The sequence below is a fragment of the Sebastes umbrosus genome, chromosome 13 (assembly GCF_015220745.1).
Source record: "Sebastes umbrosus isolate fSebUmb1 chromosome 13, fSebUmb1.pri, whole genome shotgun sequence".
NCBI lineage: Eukaryota > Metazoa > Chordata > Actinopteri > Perciformes > Sebastidae > Sebastes > Sebastes umbrosus.
The window spans coordinates 16087695-16106607 of NC_051281.1; the positions used below are offsets into that span (position 1 = coordinate 16087695).

The 18913-nt window shown below is 40.0% G+C and overlaps 1 protein-coding gene across 1 annotated transcript in view; it reads right to left on the reverse strand.

Annotated features, from left to right (window-relative positions):
- Positions 1 to 1276: 1276 nt before the first annotated feature.
- Positions 1277 to 18913, reverse strand: part of LOC119500649 (obg-like ATPase 1) — a 50987-nt gene continuing 33350 nt past the window's right edge. The window contains exons 8-11 of the mRNA XM_037790491.1: positions 10381 to 10521; positions 9732 to 9828; positions 4182 to 4304; positions 1277 to 1737 (exon numbers count right to left, since the gene is read on the reverse strand). Coding sequence (XP_037646419.1) covers positions 1636 to 1737; positions 4182 to 4304; positions 9732 to 9828; positions 10381 to 10521 — 463 coding nt within the window. The 3' untranslated portion in view covers positions 1277 to 1635. The remainder of the gene's footprint in view (positions 1738 to 4181; positions 4305 to 9731; positions 9829 to 10380; positions 10522 to 18913) is intronic.

An 18913-nucleotide genomic window follows, 5' to 3' on the forward strand; every position in this document is an offset into this window, starting at 1 on the left:
TAAATAGCTTTATTACTCGCTCTGAGATGATTTATTGTCACTTTATGAAAAACAAAATACTCCACGACCCAGACCACTGGGAACAACTCGTCAACTCAAAACTACAGCAGATGAGTAATCTTCTGTGTGGAGTTTAGGTTGGCCAACACCACCACCACCACCACCACCGCTACTCCGAGAGGAATGCAAAAACAGTTTTGTCTCAAGCCCCCATTGTGCTCTCCAGAGGATCTGTATGGTTTCACTTAGAAAACAGTGAGCTGAAAACAGCCTGTTGTCGTATAGAGGACAGTATATGAGAGCTGCTGCATGAAATGTCTTTAAAGTGATTAAAATCAGTGGTTAATGCTAAAGCTACCAAGCTTAATGTTATTTTATACACATGTTGTCGTCCGTCTTTCGCTCCATCTAACCACAATAAACACTATCCTATATTTTGCCACTGATCTCAAACCTTAAAGACTATAATCCACTTTATTTCCATGACAAACACTGTGCTTTGTGGTGCTATAGCACAGGCTCGGCTCCTTTCCAAAACTTGGATATGCAATACTATCTCTGCAAAATGACCATTTTTATTCAATCTTTTTTGTTCCCATCAAAAGGCCATTTTGTTCTCTGCAGCCTTAATGGTTACAAGATATTCAACCAAAGCGCTGCTGATCTACGGCTCTTTGTTCGGACTCCCACGGAGAATACAATCTTACTTTGGAGCACGGCGGCTGCAGCAGCCATACAATTCCATCAGCATAAACGCTTCGCAAACACTTACACACAAAGTATAGGGGCGAGAAAAACACTACTTCAGACAACAGGAATCGTTTTCTGGCTGTGGATTGTGTCAACCTCTATTTTCATACTATACAGAATATCATAAAATGTGGACTTTTTTTGGGTTCGAATGAATCTCTAATTCTATTTATTTGTAGGTGTGTATTTGCATTCATTGTTCCGGGACAGGAGGAAGAAGCTGTAAACAAACTATTGACACACATATTCATCAATCATAAATTAAAATTGCAAACGAAAGGTTAACTCAATCACTTTACAAATAATCATTTAAACTGACCAGTTGTTTTTGGCCGAAACACCTGCATCCCGCATGTGCCCTTCTAAAATCAGCATCACTTAACAGATTTAATTATAATTGTCCCCTCTCCGCTACAGTCAATGTCAGCTGTGTCTTTTAATTCTCTAATCAGTGGTCGGCAGGACCGCTATCACCATCCCCATGCAGCTTCCCACTCAATACAGACATCCCAAAACACACACAGACTGGTTTTTGTCAAATGTTTTATTGAGTGTAGACATCTGGGCTACTGTAAAACATGCATTATCTGCAGAAGGGGGAGAAGAGCAGGTGGCATTGTCCCCGCTGTCAGCTGTGTCAGTGCTGGCACCCGTGATGGAGATTAATGAGGTATCTGGAGAGTAATATGCTCCTTCAAATGCTGCTACAATTTGGAGTGGGGGGCCGATCCTGATCTTAAATAGCAAAGCTGTCAGAGTTTACTGAACCTGTGTGCCTTGGATCAGAGGGGGGATTTGATCCAATACAGAAAGTGAGAGTGTGGCAGGCCAAAGACAGAAAAAAAGGGTAACAAGCACAGTCAGTTATGTAAACAAACAGATGTGTCACTTTTTCTTTGGTGCATTGGGTGCGTTAAACTTGAAAAAGATGATGTCGCCATCTTCAACAACATAGTTTCTGCCCTGTTGTCTGTATTTCCCCGCTGCCTGTAAGATAACAAAGAGAATACAAATTAACAATAGAGCACATAATAACAGTGTACATTGTAAATAAATAATTAGTATCCAATCTATTTTACCACCTATAATAACTTTACTACTTTAATTGCAAATGTCATATTCTCTCTCTCTCACACACACACACACACACTTGCATCCATGTTGTGTTCAAGGGGTGCCTGATTTCCCACTGAGTGAATAATCCTCTCCTCTGCTCGTTTCAGTTTCATGTGCACAAGCACAAAACGATAATAAGTCTTTGATTACAGCGCTATCAAACTTCTCAAGGAAACAAAAATAAGTTCTAACATTTCTTTTGTATACAGTCAAGTGTTTGTTCTCCTTCCCGGCAAACTCAAAAATAATTGACTTGAAGTGCTAATACGGACAGGTTTATGCATTCTGGTTCTGCACAGCGCACAATTAATTAGAAGAATCAATGTCCCTTTAAAGGCTCAGGAGACCATTTAATCCAAGCTCAATACCACCAGAAACACTGGATGGAGAGGGAGACAGGGAAAAAAAATCAATGGCTATTTGTGATTCCTGAGTATGTATTAAACCAGACACGTCTAACTGGTTCATTTGCACTTGAAAGCAGCCATCTGGAGCAGCAAGCTTGGCTTAAGCAGATATGATTACTAATAATGTGATATCCCCGTACACTGGCCCCATTCAGGCAGCCTATTCCCACAACTGGCATTAAATAGCACCGACTTTAATGCCACAGTCAGAAATGCTCCATGTTCTTATGAGGCCCAAGAAGGGATTAGTAAGAGAGCATGCAGTAAGGACCTGACACTCAGATCTGAACCTCGGATAACAATGGTGGGACTCCCCAGAGACCCGCACGCTTCACCCTCTGTTTGCAGCTTATGATGGGTGTGGACAATACACTGCCGCTGCATTAAATTCTAAATACTTATTAAAAAAAAGGCTTGAATAGTAAAGAGATTTAAATGTTTTCATAGGGCTTCCTTTCCCCGCAGGTCCCTGTGTGTCACCATAATTACATTAGTTGAGTCTGTAAGTGGGCACATGGAGTTGATGGTTGGTGATAGTGGGATTGTAACAGCATGGCTTACAGCTGCTGCTCACAAATGTCACAAATAGCAAGGTTTAACTTCTACTTTAATTAAATTAACTGAGAATTCAATTTTTAAATGTGTCTGTGCAGAAATTAAAGTGTAAAAAAGAGCATCTTTGATATGAAAGATGTCCTACAGCGTTGATTAACGGATTATTAACTCTGTACCTTCAATTACCAGATTACAGTTTGCTGATATGAAACTAAATTAATGCCAAACTAAAAACAACATTTGTAGTAGCAAGGAGAAGCATTTTGTTTTTCAATTTAAAAAAAAAATAGTTAATTATTATTTTATTTTTTTTTATTCATTCATTTTTTAATGTATTTCAATTAATGTTTTGTTTTGAATTATACATTTTTGGTTAATAATTTCCAATGCATATCTTTAAAACCAATCAAATTTTATCACAAAAAAAGGAAGGAGAAGCATTTCTTTCCCATTTTTTGGGGGGGTCAGGGGTAGGGTATTATCATTATTAGTATTTATTTTATTATTTTTATTTGATTTATTTATTAATTTTTTCAATTAATGGTTTGTTTTGAATTATGCATTTTTTGTTAATTATTTCCAATGCATTTCTTTAAAGTAATTATTTTTATTTTATTTAATATAATTTATTTATTTTCAATTTATGCAATATTTGTTGCTGGTAATTTCCAATGCATATCCTTAAAACCAATAAAATTTTATCACAAAAAAGGGAAGGAGAAGCATTTTTAAGCATTTTGCAAAGTACCTGCTGTAGTTGGCGCCCAGTTATTGCCTTCACAAATTCACCATGAAATCAGTTATTACATTTGACAGGAGTGTGCACATGAACAACCCACACCCCCGGTTAAAAAGGTCAAAAACAAACACTGGCCATCATAAAAATAAGATATGCAAGTCACATTTCTGCGCTACCCATCCATGAAACAGTCCTTATTTGAGGAATTTCACACTTTATTTAACTTGCCGCTTTATATCACTGTCACATGCTCGCAGTGGCTTGGGGGATTTGGCAAAGGAGAGCTCTGAGCTAACAGCGCACTCTATAGATCTGATAAATGCCTGGTGAGGTGACGAAGTGCTGCCTCCGAGCGACTGTGCTGAGCCACGAGCAAGAGCTGCCATCAGCCAGTTAAGACACATTGTGATAAAGATATGCACAGCTGGAGCAGAATGGCAGTGTTTAGAGCCAGAATCAGTTGGCTTGTCAGGAGTGGTGCTGGAGTGTGTGCAGTAATTTCTTCCCCTGAGTAAAGGTGAAGAGCAGTTTGCAGTTGGAGCTGTGTGGTGACTGTCAGCTCCACTGATCACAGGAGACTTCCCCTCATCTCCTCTGGCACCCTGACTGCTCACCTTGACAGCGTTCTCGCTGCCTTCCTCTTTAAAATCCTGGAATTTCATTACTTCCGCCATAATGAAGCCCTTCTCAAAGTCGGTGTGGATCTTCCCCGCAGCCTGTGGAGCCTTAGTTCCTTTCTGTCACGAGGAAGGAAAAGAGAGGACAAATGAATTGTTTTGGAGAAGATGGATTACAGCATGCGAGCGACATGGTGTTTGATAGGGCGATAGCGTTTGTGAGCATCACTCGGGGGTGTTTTCAGTCTTGCCTCAGTCCTGATTTCTGGATAGCTTTCCACTCGGCTGTGCCCTAGGGCAGCCAGGACACCGATAAGGACCCGGCACTGCTATCAATGCCTTCTGATTCCCATTCCGTGGTGGTATTGATTTCTGTCCAAGCAATCTCGCCTCATTGTGGGTCGCCGCTCGGCTCTCTGGTCATGACAGCAAGAAGACCCAGTGTTGCAGTGAGAGGCCAGGGTGGTACAGGCCTCACTGCATTAGGCCTTACTACATTGGCACAGCAGTTTGGTCATTCAAATTCATTTCAAACCTTCACTGTGCTAGATACAGGGCTGCTGGAATATGTGAAGCTGATTTTGATGTCTTTAAATTGGCTTTAGTGGTGCAACTAACGGTTATTTTCATTGTCGATTAATCTGTTGATTATTTTCTCGATTAATCGATTAGTTGTTTGGGCTATAAAATGTCAGAAAATAGCGAAAAATGACGATCAGTGTTTCCCAAAGTCCAAGATGACGTCTTCAAATATCTTGTTTTGTCCACAACTCAAAGATATTCAGTTTACTGTCATAGAGGAGTAAAGAAACCAGAAAATATTCACGTTTAAGAAGCTGGAATCAGAAAATTAAAAAAAAAAAATTCTTTAAAATGACTCAAACCGATTAACAGATTATCAAAACAGTTGGCGATTAATTTAATAGTTGATAACTAATCGATTAATCGTTGCAGCTCTAATAGACTTTGAATTAGGGATAAACCAATACCGATACCGGATCGGATATCAGGCCGATACTGACTTAAATAGCTGGATCGGGTATTGGTGACAATGGGGCCGATCTATTCAATTCAATGCTATGTTTATATACCATATACATTATATAATGAAATTTGAATTCCTGTTTAAATTTTGACCAATTTATTGCTGCATCAAAAAGGTTTACACTTGAATTGTAATTCCTGAAAATTTTGAAGATTTTTCACCAAGTTGCCGGTGTACGATTTATTATTTTAATAATAAAAACAATTCAGTAAATGTATATCTATGTATTTATTTGCTACATTTTGTTTTACAAAGTTAAGAAAGCAATGTTTAAGTCAAGCTTGATGTTACCTTACACATAAAAGAACGATTCCACACAGTGAGGCATACAGCTTATTAATAAAACACTGGTATTGGATCAGTACTCGGTATCGGCCGATACCCAAAGCCCAGGTATCGGTATCGGGACTGAAAAAGTCAGATCGGTGCATCCCTACTTTGAATAATGATTTTAATCCTCAAAACTTACATTTAGAGCTGCCCCTAAAGATATTTCAGATGTCAATTACAAAACACAAAATAACAATTTAGTTTTATAAATTCTTTGTACCTTGAATCCTCTTTAAAACTCGAAGACTGATAAAATGTGCAATTTATATTCACTGAAATAATGCAGGGCGGAAATGACAAATGACCCAAATAAGTGACGTGGCTGCTGTGCATCATTATGACTCCTGCCTGTCGACCTGCTCTCTCTCTATGCTCCGCAGCTCTGTGCTCAGGAACTGTTGAGCAGTTTTAATTATGTATATAATCAGGTTGGGGTCAACATATTTCATGCCAAAAGAATGATGCGTATTTAATGACTCTAATACATTACCATCTCTTTGCAATCTCACTGACGGAGTGCTTGTGAGTTTAACTACCATTAATCAGCATCAAGGTTTGTCTATCTGGAGAAAAATAGATTAAGGGAGGGGATTTTTTTTCATATGGAGCATTACAAGAGATCCACATTGTCCTAGTTAAGAGCTATGCAGAGCAGGCTGATAGATAATGGTCACCTCGAGGCTGCCTAATAAAGCATGTTAAAGGACTTAGGAACGCGACATTACTGAGTGTAGTTTTTACAATGCAAGATGTATTGGCTTAATATAGTTACTCACTGATGCTTACCTGACTAAATGCCTCTCACACACAATCAAGGCTGACTGTAATCAGTTATGTCGACGGGGACAAGCGTGTTTTTGAAAATGCCTTTGAAGTGTTTCAGGACTTTTTTTGTAAACAGTGAGGACATCAGTCATGCTGAGATGCGGCTAAGCCCGGTGATGTCATCCGACTAGAATGTAATGTGTCCTGTGTAAAAAAAAAAAAAAAGGAAGTGAGCTCACCTTCCGCCTCTGGCCTGTCTGAGAAACCATCATTACCACAAAAGGTCATGTTTACAAACTTGTGTGGTCATGATTACATTTAATATTCACATCAAATCATTTTTAAATTAGTCTGTTTTAAGATGGCTGTTCGTTAAAACACTAAAATAATTTTCTGATCCAGTCAGTGGAAAAAGAATACGGACAATGTGCATCATAGAAATAAAATCTGCATTTCTGATGAAGATTTGTCTAAAGTATCAGCATGGGGCATCCTGTTGGCAGGCGATCTGAGGCTCATACTGTAAAACAGTGATGTCCTGTGTTCATATCTGACCAGGAGGGGTTTGTGGCATGTTATCCTCCCCTTTCTCTCGCTTTCTTTACTTACTCTTTCTCTCCTTTGTACACAAAGTAGTAAAAGCAAATGGTCTTTAAAGAAAGGACACACAGTAGGATTACTGAGTCTGTATTTTTCTTACATTGCACAAAAAAAATATCAGATGCTGATATCCGTAACACGGTGAATTCCTGTATTATTGGTGCATATTGTGACTGAAAACCTGAAACAGTTAAGAGTCACTTAAGGGCCAACATCACAAGACTGGAGATGTCCTCCTATGAGATAACTGGTTAAAGCCGTTAATGCAGTCAAAGGGATTTATAATGGGAAAAAACATTTTTGACTTATGATTCGTTTTTGTGATAAATCCATTGACCTATAGTTGGTGTTCAGACCATATTCCAGTTTACGGGATGCATCGATACTGATACTGATATCGTGCAGATACTGACCCAAATAGGTGGATCGGGTATTGGTGACAATGGAATGATCTGGTATTGGACACCATTATTTTAATAAATTACAATTCAGTACATTTATATCTATGTGTTTATTTGTCACATTTTGTTTTACAAAGTCAGGAAAGCAATGTTTAAGTCCAGCCTGATGTTGCCTTACACATTAATGAATGATCCCAGTCACTTCCACACAGCAAGGCAAACAGCTTACTAATTAAACTCTGGTATCGGATCGGTATTCGGTATCGGACGATACCCAAAGCCAAGGTATCGCTATCTGTATCAAGACTGAAAAAGTCGGATCGATGCATCATTATTCCAGCGAGTGTTGTCCAGTCGCGTTCACCTCCTTTATACATCAATCTATATTGCGCTTCAGGAATATTAAATTAACTTAGCATGTTTGTTTTAGTGGTGAATTATCCAGAACAGGGCCTGTAGGGTCCATTTATACTCTATTTAATGTATGCAGTCCTGATAGGTAGAGATACATTTGATTGTTGTTATTTAACATATGCATACATTGATACTACGGGAGGCCTTGTTGTGCTTATTATGAGATGTTCTATAGATTTATTGATGTTGATTTTATTCTTGCCATGTATGTGTATCCCTACAGGTTCATCTATAAATTAAATATTTGAAAATATATCTGAGAATGCAGTTTATCCTTTGGGTCTTTAAGCATTAATTTTAAGGTTACTGCCCATTGTATTGTAAGGATTTTGGGGTATATTTCTGACTGTTATTATACAGATTTGTTTTTCTTTTCTAACTCAATGTATGATATTAGAGACTGTTATATAGTTAATATATGTTTGGTATTTATGCCTTCCCATCGTACATGGGGAATGTGATTGGTTCCAGACTTCACAGCCACTCCCTATTTAAGATGACTTCTCATTGATGTGATGAAGGTCTACCACCGAAACGTCACAAATAAATGTATTACTGCAAGTTAGACAGTGTGCGGGGGCGGTTATAGATTAACACAACTAAACAAAAAATTGGAAATGCCACATGAAAAACATCATGATGTAGATGTGCTTATATTTGTGAGATAATCAATCATATATATTACTTATTTTTTTAAGTTTAAAAATGTCTTGTGGACATATATAATTGATAAATATTTTTGTTGAATATAAATTGAAATATCTAGTTTGAAATATCAGCTACACTGATGTTTATCCATCATGCACTCTCATCTTGAGGATAAGATTAATATAATAATAATAATAAAGATCTATAGGATTTTTAAACCTCTTGAAAAAAACGACTGCGTCCTGTCAACGATGCTCAACACAAACAGCTTCTCCTGCAAGTTAATGATTAATGTACATTTTCACATCAGTATCTGAAATGATGATTGTAACACACTGATATTTCTGGCATTACTGCTTCACATTAACATAATTTATAGCAGCCTATTCAACAGAGATATTGAACAGACACAACCTGGAGAATTTCCTGATTATTTTTCATTCTAATGTGAAAACTGAAGTAGCTCATATTCAAGGAACGAAGCCTTAATGATCTACTTGGCGACAAGTTTCTTTGAGTATATGTCAGTGTGGAAAATTGCAATGATTTTTGAAAATGGTCATCCAAGTTATGGGACTGACATTCTGAACTGCAAAATAGTTTGATTCAAAATTCTAGTCCTTTATTAAATATCTGATATAAGTGTGACAGGATACAACCCAAATCTTTAGTTTTCTAAAAGTCTCTCAAAAAGTGTTTTTAAACGGCATGATCTTATAATATGTAACTCCTGACCAGTCAAATACCTTTATATTATATCCACACTCAATCCTTTTATTTTCTCAAGATTGTTTTTTTTTTTTTTTTTTTACACAATACCAGCACGCAAAGCCAACATCTGTATTGATGTAAATCCCGCGATCCCGTCGCACAAAGCTGTTGGCGGGCCGAGCTCAGTAAACTGAGACACACAGGGAGGAGGAGTCCCCTGCAAGGCCCACAAACAGTCGAATGAAAAGCGACATCAATTTTGGCACAGACAACCTCCGTCACACAGATTAGGCAGGCACAATGCACCGGCTCCTTATCTCCAGCGGCAGGAGGAGGGCAGGCAGATCTGCACGGGATGGAAACATTCTCATGGACGTAATGGGCAAAATCAATTGTTGCCCTCCTCAATCAATGTAGCCCCCACTTTCACTGTTCAGCAGCTCACCAGTAATTGAAGTTATCCTTGGCCTGTAATGACTAGCTAAAGCACAACCATGACAAAGTTGAAAGTGTGTGATATCAGTGAGGGTGCCAGCAGGGTGGAACGTGGGACACTGTGTGTATTCGTTTGTGTGCGTGCGATACACACCCTCACACTCATCTGTATGTGCATAGCAGGCAGCTGGCTCTTACCCGAATGGTCCATGCACGGACCTCGTCTGGTCCAGCAGTGAAGAAGTACTCCAGCAGCAGGACAGCGTAGCCTGCCTTGATGATCTTGCTCAGGGCACTGGTGGAGAGAAATGTCAGTTTAAATCGAGGGGTCTGAACTGTTTAAGTATTATTTATTGCCGCCGATGCCTTGACAAAGTTCACTTCAGTGGCAAGGCCCCATTCATTCCAATATAAACTCATTAAGTGAATAAGATGGGTCACTTCGTTCCACATAAGACATTCAACTCTCCAATGGTTTCTTTGATTAATTAGAAAGCTTGTAGACTCATTTAGCATTTTAAGAATTCAACACGATGCCTCGTTCTGCACCAAGAGAAAAAAAAAAAAACATCTGCTGTCACAATTTTTCTCTCCATAGAGGTTTTCACACGAGAACAATAAACCCCAAAATGCCCAAGTTATAATTATACCTACAGATGACAGATGACAGTTAAAAACTTAATTTAGAGGAAAACCCTTTGACTGAGTTGTTCAGTAAGAAGAGGGATCCTTTGCTTTATAATGGTAATTACTCTGCCATTTATTATTCTATCAGCACATGCAATTAAAGGAGTGCATGGAGGACACAGCTGATAATAAAGTGTGGGGAGACTGAATGCTAATTAACCTCTGCGTCTTGTGCTCCGTGCAGTGCTTCTGCCTCTCCTCTTCGCTCTTGTCCTGTAGCTGGCTCTCCAGGCCGCCGCTGAAGGGGATCACCAAGGCTCCCGGGTCGTGACTGTCCACCCACTCCTTGATTTTCACCAACCTGGTGAAAATCAGCAGCCACAAAACCAGTTGGAGGACTTCATTATCATGAAAGTATTTGTCATCCGCTGGTGTATTCGTGAGAGCAGCTGAACATATGAGTGTTTGGAGGACACTGTGTTTATTTCAGTGAGTCTGACTTGTCTCCATAAAAGTGTTTGACTAAACATTTGCGTGCTCATACGAAAGAGCATAGATGCACAAAGATTTAAAAAGTAACAGTAGCAATATCACACAGTGAAAATAATTCTTTACAAGTAAAAGTCCAATATATATAATAGAGAGTGGAAGTCCCTCCTGTTCCGTTGGACCACAACGGGACCTGCGCTCCATTTTAACTGGGAAGTCGGAATTTCTGACAATTTCTGAGTTGTGTTTCATTAAATCAGCCGTACACACAATACTGTCAAACTCCTATCTGTTAACATGTTGCAACAGTATTTGTATGCGCAAAATACCGGTGTAATGCGTTGTTATCAACGGGCATTGCTAGAAATGGTTAACCTGGCAGGGGCAAACCCCATTAAGTTTTCCGACTTGTTGTACTGGAACATTTCCAACTCCGGCCTCTGATTTCCGATCAGCACAAATTCGGAAAAAAATATGTATGGTACTTAATGGCGAGACACAAATAATTTTTTGATCCTGTTTGAATTGCACCATGAATCACACATATGATGTTGTAAAACTGTTGAAGTATCAGGACTGTGAAAATACGTAATTAGAAAGACTACACACCCAGAAGTGGCGTAAGTGGCGTCTCTCTCTCTGAAGCTACGATGCCTCTGTGTTTCCTTACTTGTTCTTTTGCTTCCCGGTTAATAAAAAGACCGCTGGAGAGTCACTGGATAAAACATTAGGTAAGATAATGTTTAATTTGTGCGTGGTCATAGCTAAGTTAGCTAGCTAGTGTTGGTTTATTATGCGAGACGAGAGACGTAGTTCACTGAGCTGTTTCACATAAAACTAAATGTTACTACGACAAACAGACTTTCTTGATTTGCAAAATTATGATTTAAATTGACAAATGTGTGATTTACAAGTGGGATCAAAAAATGATTTGTCTCTCACCGTTGACTCCCGTACCAAAATAATGTAATATGTATTGAAAACAGGCTGTTACTGCACTAGTGTATAACAAATAAGATTTAAAGGACTTAATTACAGATTTAAAGGACATGATAGAGGACAACGCATCATGTTTTGTATGAAAAATGGTCAGCAATGTATCTGTAGCTGTAAAATAAATGCAAGAGTAAAATGTACAACACATCCCTCTGAAACATGAGTAGAAATGTAAAGCAGCACAAAATGGAAATTCTCAAGTACAACCTGGTCTCACGGGAAGGTGTATAAATAGCAACATTCATGAGGACGCATTTTAGCCTTTTTTCGCGTGTCATTTATACGCCGCGCAACAAAACTACGGTAACGTCCACAGTTGGGTTGAGGCAACAAAACCACTCACTTAGGTTTAGGCAACATGTCGTTAAACGTCATGGTTGTGCTTCAAATAATTACGTAAACTAAGCAAAAATATGTACGGAAACAACATAACATCAGTACGGAAAACACGTCACTAAAAAACGAAATAACTAAAAAAACAAAACTTGTAACGTCACTAGCTCTGAGCGTAACATATTTACGAGACTGTACATACTACATGGTGTACAAATACCACGCCAAAAGCAAGAAAGGCGTTCATATTGCACACTAAAAGTCTTGCGCATTATTGTGTCATTCATAAGCCTTTTCGTGCGAACGGGCTGAAGTACCTCAGAATTTTACTTGTGTCCTGTAAATTGAGTACATGTACTTAGTTAGGCTACTTTCCATTCAGTTCATAACACACACAAAGCGTTTACTATAGTAGACAAATAGAGTTCATTCTAAACATGCACCATAAAGCCAGAAAAACTCACAGCTAAGTGTCTCCTTACTCATAAATGTCTTTGTCATTCTCTTTACCACCTGAGTTTTTTCTCTTTCTTTTTGTCTTCCAGTCCAGCAGGACACCTGACATTGCAGGACAAAGATATCCTCACACTTAATGGTAACTCTCAGTCAGAACAATACAAGGGGGTTAGGGCAATTATGAGATTAGCCCCACAAGCTCTCAGGCTGGGATTGGACAGGTCTCAAAGAACAGCATCACACAAATCCATTTTCACACGGCGGCCCTGACAGAGCTCCTGGGCTGGATTGATTCTAAGGGGTCCCTGTCATTATCTGTAATCCCAGTTTCCTGTTTAAAGCCCATAAGAATCAAAGACTGGGAGGGACCCGACCACCTCAATACCACATCTATTCCAATAACAATGTCACCGCTTTATCACCTACAGCACCATATCACTGCCCCTACCTAATGATTATCAATATACAATATATGACAGGGAGAGCACCGTTTTGCTTTGATTGGATGTTTTTCCCAACAAGAAAGAATAACACTACAGGGTACATTTGATGCCTCATGTGCTACTTTGTCTGTCTGTTCGGATGCACATCTATTAAGAGCCGTAACCTAATATTTCCCTTTCTGTTCGATGTGGCGCTGACGTTTGACTGCCACCGCAATAAGGTAGTCGCCAGCGTCTCACCAATAAAGGGCGGAAAAATAAAACGCATTTAGTCAAAGCCCAAAAAAAAGAAGCTGAAAACAGGAGATGGCGGGCGCTCCAAGAGGGGAAAAAATCCAATCTGAGATAATAACAGCTGTAGTTTGTCACTTTTAGCAGCACAGCTGTCTATTTGGTGGCACGTTATTTGCATTCCTCAGGTATTGCGTCTACTCTACAGGCGGCTGAATAATGATTCACAAATCACTCTCTCCACACCAGTCAAGGGCTGTGATCCTTTGAATAGACCATTGTACCTGAGACTGTAATTGGTGAAGACTTGACAGAGCTGAGCCAAGCCAGCCAAGTAACAAAGAGGCTCTTGGTAGAAGGCTGAGGGATGATTTTAATAATGTGAAGCCGGAGACGGAGAACGTGAGCTGCAAATGAGCACGGGGGTCTCTGGGTCCTTGCACTGAGTGACACAGGACCAGACAAACACCTTGCCACGGGAACACGAAACTCCCCCTTCCCTCAACTCCAGAAACAAAGCACTGTCAATTAAGAGCTCTGATGCTCCGTCAACACGGCTCCCAAAACCGACTCTGTCAACTTCACCGCTGTCTACCGGTGCCACTTTGCAATTTGTATTTATGTCCTTTCCAATTATTTGTGTGAAATTGTATGAGGATGTGCAAATTGGGGAAATGTTTATGTAAAACATGCTGCAGATGCTTCTTTTTTTTATCTTTCAGTGATTCATGAAATCATAAAGGTCTCCATGTAAATCTATATTTCAGAGAAAATCAAAGTATTGACAAGAATCATGTTTTCTATACATGAAGGACTGTTTCCAGTTAACTCAATGGCATATTATCAGCATCTCCTCTCTTAAGAATATTTTTTTATGCAGTGTTTATTACTTTTCTGCTTAATAACCAAATCTTTTAAGACATTGGGTCCCAACCTATTTTCCTTTAAGTCCCCCCTACTTGTATTTAAGAAAAGCTGAGTCCCGCTCAGCTCCATATTTTCTGATGTCATCACCCTAAAAAAAACCCAATTACAAATCCTTGAACAAAATCTTCAATATGAATATAGTGATAAAGTGTATTAGATGAGTCAGACTTTTTTTTTAATAAATCAACTTTTTTCGTCAGTGCCTCCCTTTGTTGTGGGAGAGCAAGTGGAAAATGATGTTTTTGAAAGGCTAAACGCCAACAAATACGGATTGGAGCAGACTATTTCATCAGATAAAAACGTTGTGTATTTTGGAGATGATTAATTCGTTTTTCACGCCACTTATTTCTTTAACGCATTAACACAACTTCTTAATTAACCTCTTAAAAATCTGACGGGCCGCCGATCTTTCGGAGGTTGTGGCGGGCTCCGTTTTAAAGCTAGAGTGAAGATACTGGCATCATATATAAACTAGAAAGGAATCCATTGGCACCAACCATGTCATGCTAGCTTTTCATGAAGGAGCGTAAATAACGCTCCAAACTTGCGCTAAATTTTGGTGAGAAAACACTGGCATGGCCATTTTCAAAGGGGTCCCTTGACCTCTGACCTCAAGATATGTGAATGAAAATGGGTTCTATGGGTACCCACGAGTCTCCCCTTTACAGACACGCCCACTTTATGATGATCACATGCAGTTTGGGGGCAAGTCATAGTCAAGTCAGCACACTGACACACAGCTGTTGGGCTTGAGTTTGCCATGTTAGGATTTGAGCCTATTTTTTATGTTAAACGCAGTACCTGTGAGGGTTTCTGGACAATATTTGTCATTGTTTTGTGTTGGTAATCTATTTCCAATAATAAATATATACATACATTTGCACTATGAAAGCATATTTGCCCACTCCCATGTTGATAAGAGTATTAAATACTTCACAAATCTCCCTTTAAGGTACAATCTAAACTGATAAAAATATGTGATTAATTTGCGATTAATCACAATTAATTATGGACAATCATGCGATTAATTGGGATTAAATACTTTAAACGTTTGACAGCCCTAGTTTAAACATAATTTGGCCAATTAAGTAGCAAAAAGATATATCTTTTTAAATAATTTTTTTGTATAAATTATACAGTAAATGTGTTATCCCCAAACTGGGGTCAAATGCACCCCAGGTTGGTAACCACTGTCCAAAACTGGAAATATTCTATGCCGATTTGTGAACTTCCATAATAGACATAATAGATAAAATATTAGTTCATGTAAAACATTTAAAAGGGTTTTACAAGTCTAAGCTACACACACACACACACACACACAAATATCCAGTGAGTGATATTGTGTGTGTGTGTCTTGTCAGTCTCCCATTATGTCCCAGCACTGAGTGCCATCTCTCACTGCTCGGTTAATAGAAAGATTCAGCACTTTCTGGTCTCGATATCCCTCTCTGAACAAATGATGCCTGAAATTTTTATTCTTTTTATAATGGAATTCCAATGGCCTCTGCTGCAAATCAAGTGGAAATTTTTGCATATCAAGTGGGAAAAATTAAATGTTAACCACGTTTTAATGTGATTAAGGGTGACAGGGACATTATTTCTGCTAATCATTCACCGGCTTGAAGGCTCAAACAAAAGCTGAGGAACAAGCCATGTTTGTGCTTTCCCTGCTGCTCTCAATTCAAAAGGGGGAAAATAGTCCTCTAATCAAACTTTAACCAATCTAAAACATGCATTTATATTTGGTTTACGTTGATATGTTAAAAACAAGGCAATATGAAATAATCTGTTTATCTTACACCTAGAAAAATATGTCATGTTATTTGTTCTAAGCTTTAGATTTGATGCCTGTTGTATTTACAACACATCCAATTTAAAGCACAACATATTGTGAAATGAGGAACAAAAAAACAATTGGAGCTTCCACAACAGGCTGGCTCTGAATGGAGATGTCCCACAGGGGGCCACCCTCTGGGGCTAGTCTATTTGTCTTTTTGTGTGAGAATCCTGAGGGGGGGATAATTCCTGTGTTTCCGCATGCCTGGGGCTTCCCTGGGCTTTGTCAGGGCTTTGATCTGCTTAAATGGCTCAGGAGGGGAAAACAATGGGAGTTTCTAAAGTACAGGGGCGCAGCTACCTGAGACAATGACCTGGGCCTGCGTCTGACATACATTCATACAGGTTGGCTTTATTAGGAGTGCTTAGCCAGTTAAGCCTGTAAAAGGTGGGCCATCATCTCCAGTTTGAGTGCTCCCTTTTCAGATGCAATTGAATGCTGACAGACCTGAGGAGTAATCCACTACCTGCATTCGCCACAGCTTCATCACCGACACACACCTAGCGAGCGGCGAAGGGATCGACGGCAGCCTTAAATAATTTAGGAGCCAGGTGTTCCCAGTTACCGCGATGGCACCTCGGCTCCACACAGGACCAAGGCAAAGGGCGCTGGGGCCGCCCCCAACCAGCCGTATATGTGTCACTGAGCCATTTCACAAATCTTGGCAGCTGCTGGCTTGCATGCCAGCTCACAGACTCATCAAGTAATAAACCCGGGGTCCCCTCTGTTTCGCTGGTCCCTGGCTGCAGGGACGAGCATCCTAGAGGGCTGGGATGCTGCGGCACACAGTGCACACACTAACACCCTCCTCTTTGCTTCCTCTGTGAAGGGAGACAGATATGAGAGGTATGAGCTCATGGTGGCTTTTTGAGGCTGGGAAGTCGGGGGGCTCTGTGGGAAGCTTTTCATCCTCCCAGTGGTGGGCTCCTGAGCGACAAGAGTGCAGACGCTCTCTGCTCCCTGTGGCCATGGCCGGATGGAAAGGCATTACACATCAGTCTCTGAGAAGGAAGGAGATCTGACACACACAGACACACACACACACACATACACACTATCTCCAATATTGTGAACTTCTTTCAGCCTTCAAAGCAATCACAGGCTGGAGGAAACAGAACCCAGCGCCGGCACAATGGGAGCAGCTTTAATTAAGAGCATCATCTCACATCACATCTCAAACAAACCTCGAGGGTGTGCTAGTAACAAGCTTTTTTGAACAACTTTTTCTTTGATAACTACACCCATTAAATTTTTTCGCGACTTTAAATGTTTGCACATGATAGATAAAACCCTAAAAAAAACATCTACCCCCCCAGTTTGTTCTTTACGAACGGTTGTTGAGAACACTTTATCAAAGCTGTGGCCTTGTTTAAGGGTATTTGTACATTTGAAATTCAGACAGTAACCCAGAGGAGTACATTCTACATCACCCAAAATAATTCTCTATATGGGGTATCCATGCTGTCATTCACGGCAGTTGACTAGGCGAGAGAAAATAAGGGGGTTGGGGGTAGAGAGGGGGGAGTCATCAAGATGTGACAATTGTGACAAGAGCAGGCAAAGTGTAGCGCCGAAGAACACCACACGGATTTCTCCATCTCTTCTTTTTTTTTTTTCCAGGATGACAGCTTAATGTCTTCCACATGCAATATTTATTCTCATCGTGTGTCAGACTGTCTAGCTGTCCTAGGGAGTACAAAGAATGCCACTTATTAGAATAAAAGCAGAAGGAAGGTAATCAAGGACATATGTAACATCAGCCAATCATGTCCCCTTCCAATCCTGCATCTTTTTTATTTTCTCCCCCATTCACAACAGTTCAACAATAATCCCGATAATAAGCGTTTAGGAGCTGTATGTGGCAACACTAAATTCATTTATTTGTCTCATTAGAGCTGCCGAGCCTGCTGGCAACTCACCGTGACGCGTGTTCAGGCTTAACCTTATCGCAAAGATAATAAAAAGTACAGCTCAACAAAGCTACCGAAATGTATCATTAGACAGACGTGAAGCTCGCAGACGTTTCTTTTCATGTCTGTGATGCCAAACTTTGACTTTGCAGGGGAACAATTCCCAGGGCGCCCTCAGAAGAAAGCGAGCGTGTTGTGCTGCTGCAGAGGTGTCTACATACATCATGAACTGCAGGAGACTCACTTTAGCATTAGCGTTGTTGGGCCTGGGCCGGATAAATGAGGGTGAAGTGACAATCTGTATTGGATTTTTGAGAGCAAGATTTCTCGAAGGGTCATTAAAGAACAAACAAGAGCACAAAATGTCTCTTTTAGTTTCAAGTTTAGGGTCTGTCTCATTATAACAACGGTGCCGTGTCTTCGCCACCGGGACACAACAAAGACAACGGGGTGACATGTCAACAGTGTCCTCTCATTACCTGGACTGGGGACAGTCAATAACCAGGCTGACTGGACTGACAGGACTTTATTAGCACCATCTGTTTCAGTTTTACTATAGAGCCTCTCCTGTTGTTTTCTCTCATTGAAAGCCGGCTGAAGGCATCCATTAGGACCAACTGTGGGCAGTAGGGCACACATCTTACCATTGGGAACGTGTTTCTCAGGATCCCACACTGCACAAGCAGAGAGTGGACGACTGTGAACACAAAACCAAAAGGAGCCAGTGATCGTATATCCCCCTCACGGCTTTGAAAAAGGGAACTCTAACTCCCCAGATAGTAGTCCCTAAAAACTTGGATGGAGCCAGTGGTTTTGCACTCAATAAAGTTTCAGTTGTGTTTATGGGAATTATGGTTTGGAGTAGCAGAAGTGGGCCGCAGTGACTGCTTTCATGGAGTGGCTTTTCAGTGAATCATAACAGTCTCCCCCATCTCAGTTTTTCTGCTGTCTCTGACGGGTACTCAGAAATGGCTGGCTGTTTGTCAAAATGATCACACGAAAAGAAAATGCATGTTTAACTTATTACTGGGCTTCTTCAAAACCAAAAAAATGCATATATCTGAATACAAGTCAACACCAAAGCTGAGCATATGAAGGATCTATTTACCACATGATCTGTGTGGAGAA